Source organism: Triticum aestivum, chromosome 5B (assembly GCF_018294505.1).
Source record: "Triticum aestivum cultivar Chinese Spring chromosome 5B, IWGSC CS RefSeq v2.1, whole genome shotgun sequence".
In the NCBI taxonomy this organism is placed as follows: Eukaryota; Viridiplantae; Streptophyta; class Magnoliopsida; order Poales; family Poaceae; genus Triticum; species Triticum aestivum.
Window position 1 is genome coordinate 494,546,887 of NC_057807.1, and position 11,190 is coordinate 494,558,076.

Consider the following 11,190-nt stretch of genomic DNA (forward strand, 5'->3'; position numbering starts at 1 on the left):
CAAAGTCCACAAAATCCAACGTCTTCCTCCTACGCCCGTCCGCCATTTCCCGCGTCCAAACTGTCGTCGTGTTCCACCCTTCCTCCCCATATACTACCCTAGATGTCATCGTCGGGTACCCCATCCCCAACCACCACCATGAATGTTGCCTCGGCGTGGTCCGTGGGGCTCCCGTCCATGGAGCTAAGCTGCAAATCGGAGAACGTCGCCCATAGGGACCGGTAGAAGAGGCAGTGCGAGAGGCAAAGTGGCTTCGCATGGAGTTCCGATCAAGGATGTCGCGGACCTTGAGGAGGATGTGTCCCTTCCGCCGTGCCCCCCCTCCCCCCAACCGCGTCCATCCTACCGCTACCAAGGAAGGCATTGTCCGTCCCGCCCACGACCAACGATGATACGACGGTCGAATGGGCCATTCCGGACTGTTTTCCACCAACACACGCGATGCGGGACAACTTGTGTGACTCGCCGCAGCTCTAATGGGCGTGGACAAGCATGGATAGTGTGGTGTGATGTCGTTTGAACTACGCTGATATTTCCCCAAAGAGGAAGGGATGATGCAGCACAGCTACAGTAGGTATTTCCCTCAGTTATGAAACCAAGATATCAATACAGTAGGAGAACCAAGCAACACTATGTAAACGGTACTTGCACAAAAAGAACAAATACTTGCAACCCGACGCGTAAGAGAGATTGTCAATCCCTCCACGGTAAAAAGATAAATAGTTTTGTGATAGATTGGATAAATAGCTCTCGATAAAATGTGAAATAAAATAAGTAATAAAAAAGTGCGGCAAGGTATTTTTGGGTTTTTGGAATAATAGATCTGAAAATAAAAGCGAATAAAAAAAGATCTCAAAGCAAATATGATAAAGAATAGACCCGGGGGCGTAGATTTCACTAGCGACTTCTCTCGAGAAAATAGCACACGGTGGGTAAACAAACTACTGTTGGGCAATTGATAGAAGATCGAATAATTATGACAATATCCAGGCAATGATCATTATATAGGCATCACGTCCAAAATTTGTAGACTGACTCCTGCCTGCATCTACTACTATTACTCCACACATCGACCGCTATCTAGCATGCATCTAGTGTATTAAGTTTATGGAGAAACAGAGTAATGCAATAAGAACGATGACATGATGTAGACGAGATATATGCATGTAGGAATAGCCCAGAGCACTCAATTCTTTCCGTGCCAATTGCAAATTCTTGCAGGTAGATTTCCTCACAATATGAGAGCTTCTAATTTTGTTTTTATGCCCACGCGAATTCATCGAGGCTCATGTATACCGTATACTAATACACCCTTGCTGGCCCCCAACAAGCACCGTTGGAACGCAAGTTGGTTAGCTCAAATATCCCCCTCTCCTACTCTTCCTTGATGGTGGTTGTTGTTCTGCTGTGCTGATCCTATGCGGTCTTAGCACGTCGACTTCCCGACTGTTTAGCTACTACAACAAGTTTAGCCTGACTCCGGCAAGGATGGGCAATGACGACGACACGTATTTGGCTTGCTTCAGTGTTTAGTCGTCGCTAGGTGGTCTACGGATCTGGATGTAATTTTTATTATTTCTGATGTTCGTTGTACTGTCATGACTGAAGATGAATAGATCAGAAGTTTTCTCGCAAAAAAGGGCATTTCTAACCGACCCCTTAAAAATAGTGTAGTATCCGGTGGAGTAAACCGTTAGTGGAGTATATTTACTTCACTAAGTTTTGGCCGGACCTAGCCGATCTCCTATAATTAACAGAGTAAATTTTTGTTTCTTCTAAACTTTGCAATTCTAGTATATATCAAACTACATATTAGCACACATGTAGAAACTAAACATAAATTTGAATGTTCAAGCAAATCGCGAATATAGTTTACAAACCGAATTCAAAGTTTACAAAGAGAATTATTCAAATTTAAACGCGCTGAATGTTCCAAATGTAGCAAATATCAAGTGATAGAACAACTAGGACTCGCTAAGACGTTGCGAATGATGTTCAACAAGATCTTGTTGGAGCTCAGTGTGAACTTGTCGGTTCTCGATCTTGCGATGCTCCTCAAGTATATGTTAGGATCATGTTCGTATCATACTCTGGCTCAATCTGAGTCCCATTGGTGATGTACAGAAAGTTCTTAGACATATCCCTCTCGTCTTCGAAGATCATGCTATGCAATATGATGCAACAAGTCATGATCCGCCACAGAACCTTGGAGCTCTAGTACTCGGCAGGGCCACAGACAATTACAAAGTGTTTCTGAGGCACACCGAAGGCTCTCTCAACATCTTTCCTAGCAGCTTCATGACATTGGGCAAAGTGAATGTTTTCTTTGCGTTTTGGACGCAAAATTGTGTTTGACCAAGGTGGCTTGTGTGCATCCAAAAGCGTTGGCAAAAGTACTTCTCCGGATAGGTTGGCTTTGGATCAAAGTAATCTCTCATGATCTTGGCGTGGCCTCCGCTCTTTCACGGTTGATGTGTATGCAGCCAAACTGATCCTTTCTTAGGCCGTTGAACATCATCGGCGTCTTCTTCCTCTTCAGATGACAAGGAGTCCTCCAAGATCATCTCCCTCAACCTCTTCATCTACATTTCAAATGGCTAGGTTCAATCCAAACGGCTCGATTCAAAATAAACGAACAAAAAACTCACCTAGGAAATTCGTTGAACACTTGCGGTGCGGTAGTGGTGCACCGACTGACCGGTGTCGTTTAGACCAAATCGGCGTGCAGCGACGCGTGCGAATGACATGCAGTGGTGTGCAAGCAAGGTGAGATGTGGCGGGCGACAGAAAATGGAGAAGTTCCGAAGCAATCCGATGAATCGGCTATGGCGGCGGCGGCTGCGTTTCACCTTGATTCCGACAACAACGACGGGGGACGAATAGGCTCGACGCCAGGCAGAAAGGCGACAAGGGCCAAGGAAGGAAACGAGGTAGCGGCGGGGCCGACGGGCGGTTGCCGGGAGGCGCGCCGATGAAGAGGCGTGAGCGGGGGGCGACGTAAGGGAGAGGCGCAGCTTTTACCTAGAGCCTCAGCGACCAAGTATATTTAGGGAGAAGGTTGACGCCTGAGTGCGGTGGATTGGAGATCTGTTAGTTGCACGTTAGAGGAGTAAACCGACTTTCTACTTCTCTAACGCCGGACAGGGAATCGGTTAGAAATGCCTTAACTACACTTAGTTCATTATCCATGAATCTAAAATTTACAGTAAAGCAGTCATGTCTGCTAGTTCGTTAGTTGTTTCTTATTCTGATAAATAACCCATCGCTCCAGATTTCATTAGCAAAATCAACAAAGTTCAGTTCGTGGGTTGAGAAAATGTATTGTGAATTAGTCATTAACTGAGTGAAACGTAAAAATTTCACTAGGAAGTTATCGGCTGGCAAAATATAGTCAAGATGAAGCTAAGATTAGACTCTCAGAAATAAATAGTTTTGTGGGGCATTCAATTTGTTTTTCTCACCCTTTTTTGGAGGAGGTTTTTTTTGCGGGAACTTCAGAGAGTTTTTTTGGAGGAGTTGAGCCCTTGACATAAACAAATTGCCCAAAGTATACTGATCCTAACCTCACCTTCCATGATGGACCCATCTTCACCTAATCTTTAGTTCTTTCTGCATTATTGCACGCCTAACTTAGTCTTCACCTAATATGCACTGCAGTAGGTCGATCTCTTTTTGGTCAGCATTGAGACTCAATTAACAGTACCATGGCAGAATCACCGCTTCTTCCTGTAATACGAGGCGTGGCCAGCAAGGTGGCAGGCGCCCTCGTCCAAACCGGCACCCGCATGTGCGGTGTTGATGATGACCGCTACAAGTTGGAGCGCCAGCTGCTAGCCGTCCAGTGCAAGCTGACCGGTGCCAAGGTGAAGAGCGAAACCAACCAGTATGTCAAGAGGTGGATGAAGGACTTCAGGACCGTCACCTATGAGGCCGACGACGTCCTCGACGACTTCCAGTATGAGGCGCTGCACTGCCAAGCCCAGATCGGCGTGTCCAGGACACACAAGGTACTCAGCCACTTCACGTCACACAGCCCGCTACTCTTCCGTCTTACTATGAGCAGGAAGCTGAGAAACGTCCTCGAGAAGATCAATGAACTTGTCACAGAGATGAACACTTTTGGCCTGCTGAACAGTGTGGAGCCGCCGCAGGTTCTTTGCCAGCAGACACACTCAGCACTGGATGAATATGCGGAGATCTTTGGAAGGGATGATGACAAGGAGGTGGTGGTGAAACTTTTGCTCGACAAGCAAGATAATCAGAAGTTGCAGGTGCTGCCAATCTTTGGGATGGGAGGTTTGGGCAAGACGACTCTTGCCAAGATGGTGTACAAGGACCACAGGGTCCAGCACCATTTTCATTTGAGCATGTGGCGCTGTGTCTCTGAAAACTTTGGAGCCACTACTCTTGTGAGATCAGTCATTGAATTGGCTACCAAGGTAACATGCAACTTGCCAGACAACCTCGAGATATTGCGGGGGCGACTTCAGGAAGTCATTGGGCAGAAAAGGTATCTCCTTGTTCTTGATGACATATGGAATGAAGAGGAGAGGAAGTGGGAAGACGATCTGAAGCCACTGCTCTGTTCTGTTGGTGGGCCAGGAAGTGTTGTAGTTGTCACATGTCGAAACCAGCAAGTGGCGTCCATAATGGGCACGCTAGGACCTCATAAGCTAGCATGTCTAAGCGAAGAGGATTCATGGGAACTGTTCTCGAAGAAATCTTTTAGTAATGGTGTAGAGGAGCGAGCAGAGTTGGTCGCCATTGTCAAACATATTGTCAAGAAATGCAGGGGGCTCCCTCTTGCTCTGAAGACGATGGGTGGCCTGATGAGTTCCAAACAACTAGTGCAGGAATGGGAGGCCATAGAAGAAAGCAGTATTGGGGATAGTTTAAGAGGCAAAGATGAGATCCTATCCATACTGAAATTGAGCTACCGACACTTGACATCCGAAATGAAGCAATGTTTTGCCTTCTGTCCGCTCTTTCACAAGGACTTTGAGATGGAAAAGGACATATTGATCTAGCTATGGATAGCAAATGGTTTTATTCAAGAAGAAGGCACAGTGGATTTGACACAGAAGGGAGAATCCATTTTCTGTGATTTGGTTTGGAGATCCTTCCTCCAAGATGTGAAGACAAAGAAACTTTATTCCATTGGCACAAGATATGAGGCAGTTGGATGTAAAATGCATGATTTAATGCATGACCTAGCGAAAGATGTCACGGACGAATGTGCAACTATAGAAGAGCTGGTTCAGCAAAAGGCAATGATAAAAGATGTTCGTCACATGACAACTGTATATGTATGGTCTGAACAGGAGCATAATAGTAGTGTGTTGAAAGACACCGTCTCTCTCTGCACTTTCTTTGAGCCATTAATACTACCCAAGAATCTTAAGGAGTCAGGACTGGAATCGTTAAGAGTCTTGTGTTGCTACAATCCTTCTATTATCCATAATCACGTCATAAATGGAAAACATTTGAGGTATCTGGATCTTTCCATGTCTGGCATTATTAGATTGCCGAATTCAATATATTTGTTGTATAACTTGCAATCTTTGAGGCTCAATGGTTGCAGCCTTCTACAACAGTTACCAGGAGGCATGAGTACTATGAGGAAGCTTATCCATCTTTATCTTTTTAATTGTAGTAGTTTGGAACGGATGCCTCCAAATATTGGACTACTGCACGACCTTCATACCCTAACAAATTTTGTTGTCGATATTGAAGTTGGATGTGGAATTGAGCAGCTCAAAGATCTGAGGCACCTTTCAAATAGGTTAGAACTATACAATTTGGGAAAAATAAAGAGTGAAAACAATGTTAAAGAAGTCAATATCCACCAGAAGCAGAATATAAGTGAATTGTTGATGCATTGGGGACGTGGGAAATATGACATGCTTGAAGATGAGGCTTGTAATGATGAAGAAGTGATGCAGTCTCTTATACCTCACAGTAAGCTTGAAATTTTGGGGGTGCATGGATATGGTGGCCTAGAAATATCGCAATGGATGAGAGAGCCTGAGATGTTCCGCTGCCTGAGAAAGCTTGATATGTCCAACTGCCCAAGCTGCAAGAGTATACCTATTGTATGGCTGTCAGACTCTCTTGAGTATTTGTTGCTACACGACATGTGTAACCTGACCATATTATGTAATAGTCTTGAGGTGGAAGGTGTAGGATACATCACCCCTGTTCGGATTTTCTCGAAGTTAACGGAAATGACTTTAAATAAGTTACCCAACTTGGAGATATGGGTAGAGAACAGTGTAAGAGAGACGGATAGGTTGATAATGTTCCCAATGCTCAAAGTGTTAAAAATGAAGGATTGCCCGAAACTTGCAAGTGTTCCGGAAAGCACCGTCCTGAAAGATCTGAACATAGAAAACTGCTGTAGTCTTCCAATGAGTTCACTTGCACATCTAAAATCATTGTGTGACCTCCGATGCGATGGAAAAGGTATCGTGTGTACAAATATGCCTTTGGCTCTTGGCCATCTCTTGTCGGTTTAACTGTTCTCTCGCTCGCGAACATGATGATGGTGCCTCTAGAGGACCAGCAAACCCAGAGACACATGCGGAAACCCTTCGGTTTTTGAAGCTTCATGGTCCCAACTGCTTCTTAACAACACCAGGATTGTCAAAATCGCAACTTGGCCTTTAGGAATGCTTTTCTTTTGTGAAAGAATTGTGGCTTAATCAGTGTGATGATCTTGCCCGCTGGCCAACAGAGGAGCTCCAGAGCTTGCAACGCCTCCGTTGTCTGCATATTTGGTCTTGTGCCAACCTGGAGGGGAGGGGTTCAACGTCTGACGAGACTTTGCAACTGTCTCATCTGAAGAAGTTCGATATTCGCAATTGTCGCACTTTATTCGAGATTCCCAAGTTGCCTGCATCCCTGGAGGAATTGCAGATTACCTAGTGCAAGAACCTGATGGCCCTGCCTTCAAACCTTGGAGATCTAGCAAAGCTGAGGGTTCTCTATGCGGATTGTTGTTGTGGCCTTACAGAATTACCTGGTGTGATGAATGGCTTCACTTCCCTCGAGCGATTGCAAATTCACAGGGTGGAGGAATTCCAACAGGTTCAATTCAGTGGCTCCCAGCCATCAAATCCTTCATAATAATGGGCTGCCCAGAGTTGCAAAGACGCTGCAGAGAAGGCGGGGAGTATTTCCACTTGGTCTCCTCTATCCCGGGTAAATTCATTCCATCACCAGAACCCCAGCACGAAGAAACCGAATCGAGCATGAAGAAGTTTCTGAAGAGGCTCCTCCCTTCGTGTGCTGATGGCTTACTGTAACTTAACTCTAATTCAGCCAATCAAGTGCGTATGCCCGCCTGTGCCCCACCCCTGTTCCATTACCTCTGTCCACTGCTAACCTGGATTTCTCGGGTGCAGCATGTTCTTCTGCATGTTCGAGTTAGGATCCTAGATGAAAATCCACCTTCACCTTTGCTGACTTTGATATTTTTGGGTTGGGTCACATGGACTCCAGTTGTCACATTTGTTCTCCAGAGTTCACATTTGGGCCATTCCCAGCACGTTGACCTTATCTCATCGGTCACTGTAATTAGCACAGAGGTGAATTTCCAATCCAATGCAATTATAATAATTCGTACAATTGCCTTGTGTTAAGTTATCAACTCTGCATATGCAACTCATGGAGATCTTATTAGTAGCTACTCGAACTGTTAGCTGGTGATTCAGCTGGAGATATTAAGCATCTACCATTCTGGTGGTCGGCTTGCGAGTGTGATGTTGCCCTGTGTCCCATGAGGAATTGGCGATTTCAGGTTGCGAAAAGGTTTTGTGGCGTGTCTTTCGAACATGAGAAAATTGGGCAAGCTAAGGATGCTCTGACAGCGCCGCATGATGGACTGAATGGCCTCACTTCTCTTCAGCAATAGGTAAACTTCCAGTCAGTCATGTACTCATATCATCATATGCCATCTACTACTACTACCTGTGCAACTGCATTATGTCACCATCAGTCCGTATGAGTTCATTCGCTACATCCAGGGACCCCTTGTTCCTTTTCAAACATTGCATTTGTCTCTGTGCTCCCACCACCAGGGCATTTGTGGGTGCATCTAGGGGATTTTTTATTTTTATTTTCCCTCCCCCAGGCATAGCTTGGGTTTGTATGACTTTGCTATTTGCCTTCGTGTTTCTTTCTGTGTGTGAGTTGATGTTGGTTGTGTGCATCCTAATTATGCAGAGGTCGGGTGTGTATTCATCATGTTTGTATCACTTGATGCTTCATTTCACCCTTTGTCAAAAAAATGACCCTTGTTGTCATTGTCTTTGATCTTCAGCAAGCCAATAGTGGTAGAATGGAGAGTCATGAAACTTTTGTTTATTTCTTGTACTTGTGCAGTTAGAGCATCTCCAATGACATGTGTATATTTGGATGTCTATATATCCATATAGACAATGGTTTAAAAATATTTCTTCGTATACCCATCCAGTTTTACAGCAGAACGTCTATATACAGAACGTCTCTAGTCTCTTATACCTCACAGTAAGCTTGAAATTTTGGGGGTGCATGGATATGGTGGCCTAGAAATATCGCAATGGATGAGAGAGCCTGAGATGTTCCGCTGCCTGAGAAAGCTTGATATGTCCAACTGCCCAAGCTGCAAGAGTATGCCTATTGTATGGACGTCAAACTCTCTTGAGTATTTGTTGCTACACGACATGTGTAACCTGACCACATTATGTAATAGTCTTGAGGTGGAAGGTGCAGGATACATCACCCATGTTCGGATTTTCCCGAAGTTAACGGAAATGACTTTAAATAAGTTACCCAACTTGGAGATATGGGTAGAGAACAGTGTAAGAGAGCCGAATAGGTTGGTAATGTTGCCAATGCTCAAAGTGTTAAAAATGAAGGATTGCCTGAAACTTGCAAGTGTTCCGGAAAGCACCATCCTGAAAGATCTGAACATAGAAAACTGTTGCAGTCTTCCAATGAGTTCACTTGCACATCTAAAATCATTGTGTGACCTCCAATGCGATCAAAAAGGTATCATGTGTACAAATATGCCTTTGGGACCTTGGCCATCTCTTGTCAGTTTAACTATTCTCTCGCTCGCAAACATGATGATGGTGCCTCTAGAGGACCACCAAACCCGGAGACATGCGGAAACCCTTCGGTTTTTGAAGCATCATGGTCCCAACTGCTTCTTAACAACACCAGGATTGTCAAAATCGCAACTTGGCCTTTGGAAATGCTTTTCTTTTGTGAAAGAATTGTGGCTTAATCAGTGTGATGATCTTGCCCGCTGGCCAACAAAGGAGCTCCAGAGCTTGCAACGCCTCCGTTGTCTGCATATTTGGTCTTGTGCCAACCTGGAGGGGGGGGGGGGGGGTTCATCGTCTGACGAGACTTTGCCACTGTCTCATCTAGAAAAGTTCGATATTCGCAATTGTCGCACTTTATTCGAGATTCCCAAGTTGCCTGCATCCTTGGAGGAATTGCAGATTACCTAGTGCAAGAACCTGGTGGCGCTGCCTTCAAACCTTGGAGATCTAGCCAAGCTGAGGGTTCTCTATGCGGATCGCTGTTGTGGCCTTATAGAATTACCTGGTGTGATGAATGGCTTCACTTCCCTCGAGCGATTGCAAATTCACGGGGTGGAGGAATTTCAGCAGGTTCCCATTCAGTAGCTCCCAGCCATCAAATCCTTCATAATAATGGGCTGCCCAGAGTATCAAAGACGTTGCAGAGAAGGCGGGGAGTATTTCCACTTGGTCTCCTCTATCCCGGGTAAATTCATTCCACCACCAGAACCCCAACACGAAGAAACCGAATCGAGCATGAAGAAGTTTCTGAAGAGGCTCCTCCCTTCGTGTGCTGATGGCTCACTGTAACTTAACTCTGATTCAGCCACTCAGGTGCGTATGCTCGCCTGTGCCCCACCCCTGTTCCACTACCTCTTTCCACTACTAACCTGGATTTCTTGAGTGCAGCATGTTCTTTTGCATGTTCGAGTTAGGATCCTAGATGAAAATCCACCTTCACCTTTGCTGACTTTGAGATTTTTGGGTTGGGTCACATGGACTCCAGTTGTCACATTTGTTCTCCAGAGTTCACATTTGGGCCATTCCCAGCACGTTGACCTTATCTCATCGGTCACTGTAATTAGCACAGAGGTGAACTTCCAATCCAATGAAATTATAGTAATTCGTACAATTGCCTTGTGTTAAGTTGTCAACTCTGCAGATGCAACTCATGGAGATCTTATTAGTAGCTACTCGAACTGTTAGCTGGTGATTCAGCTAGAGATATTAAGCATCTACCATTCTGGTGGTCGGCTTGCGAGTGTGACGTTGCCCTGTGTCCCATGAGGAATTGGCGATTTCAGGTTGCAAAAAGGTTTTGTGGCGTGTCTTTCGAACCTGAGAAAATTGGGCAAGCTAAGGATGCTCTGACAGCGCCGCATGATGGACTGAATGGCCTCACTTCTCTTCAGCAATAGGTAAACTTCTAGTCACTCATGTACTCATATCATCATATGCCATCTACTACTACTACCTGTGCAGCTGCATTATGTCACCATCAGTCCGTATGAGTTCATTCGCTACATCCAGGGACCCCTTGTTCCTTTTCAAGCATTGCATTTGTCTCTATGCTCCCACCACCAGGGCATTTGTGGGTGCATCTAGGGGATTTTTTATTTTTATTTTCCCTCCCCCAGGCATAGCTTGGGTTTGTATGACTTTGCTATTTGCCTTCGTGTTTCTTTCTGTGTGTGAGTTGATGTTGGTTGTGTGCATCCTAATTATTCAGAGGTCGGGTGTGTATTCATCATGTTTATATCACTTGATGCTTCATTTCACCCTTTGTTGAAAAAATGACCCTTGTTGTCATTGTCTTTGATCTTCAGCAAGCCAATAGTGGTAGAATGGAGAGTCCTTAAACTTTTGTTTATTTCTTGTCCTTGTGCAGTTAGAGCATCTCCAATGACATGTGTATATTTGGATGTCTATATATCCATATAGACAATGGTTTAAAAAGATTTCTTCGTATACACGTCCAATTTTACAACAGAACATCTATATACAGAACGTCTATAGTCTCTTATACCTCACAGTAAGCTCGAAATTTTGGGGGTGCATGGATATGGTGGCCTAGAAATATCACAATGGATGAGAGAGCCTGAGATGTTCTGCTGCCTGAGAA

General features: G+C 44.9%; 1 protein-coding gene across 1 annotated transcript; it reads left to right on the forward strand.

Moving 5' to 3' along the window:
* Positions 1-3,785: 3,785 nt before the first annotated feature.
* On the forward strand, positions 3,786-5,614 carry LOC123116597 (disease resistance protein RGA2-like). The gene has a single exon (XM_044537536.1). The coding sequence runs from the start codon at positions 3,786-3,788 to the stop codon at positions 5,025-5,027; it is 1,242 nt and encodes a 413-aa protein (XP_044393471.1). The 3' UTR covers positions 5,028-5,614.
* Positions 5,615-11,190: the final 5,576 nt, after the last annotated feature.

Bases quoted from the DNA above. Each gene is read 5' to 3' on its own strand.
- LOC123116597 (XM_044537536.1), top strand. From the start codon at position 3,786: ATGTGCGGTGTTGATGATGACCGCTACAAGTTGGAGCGCCAGCTGCTA.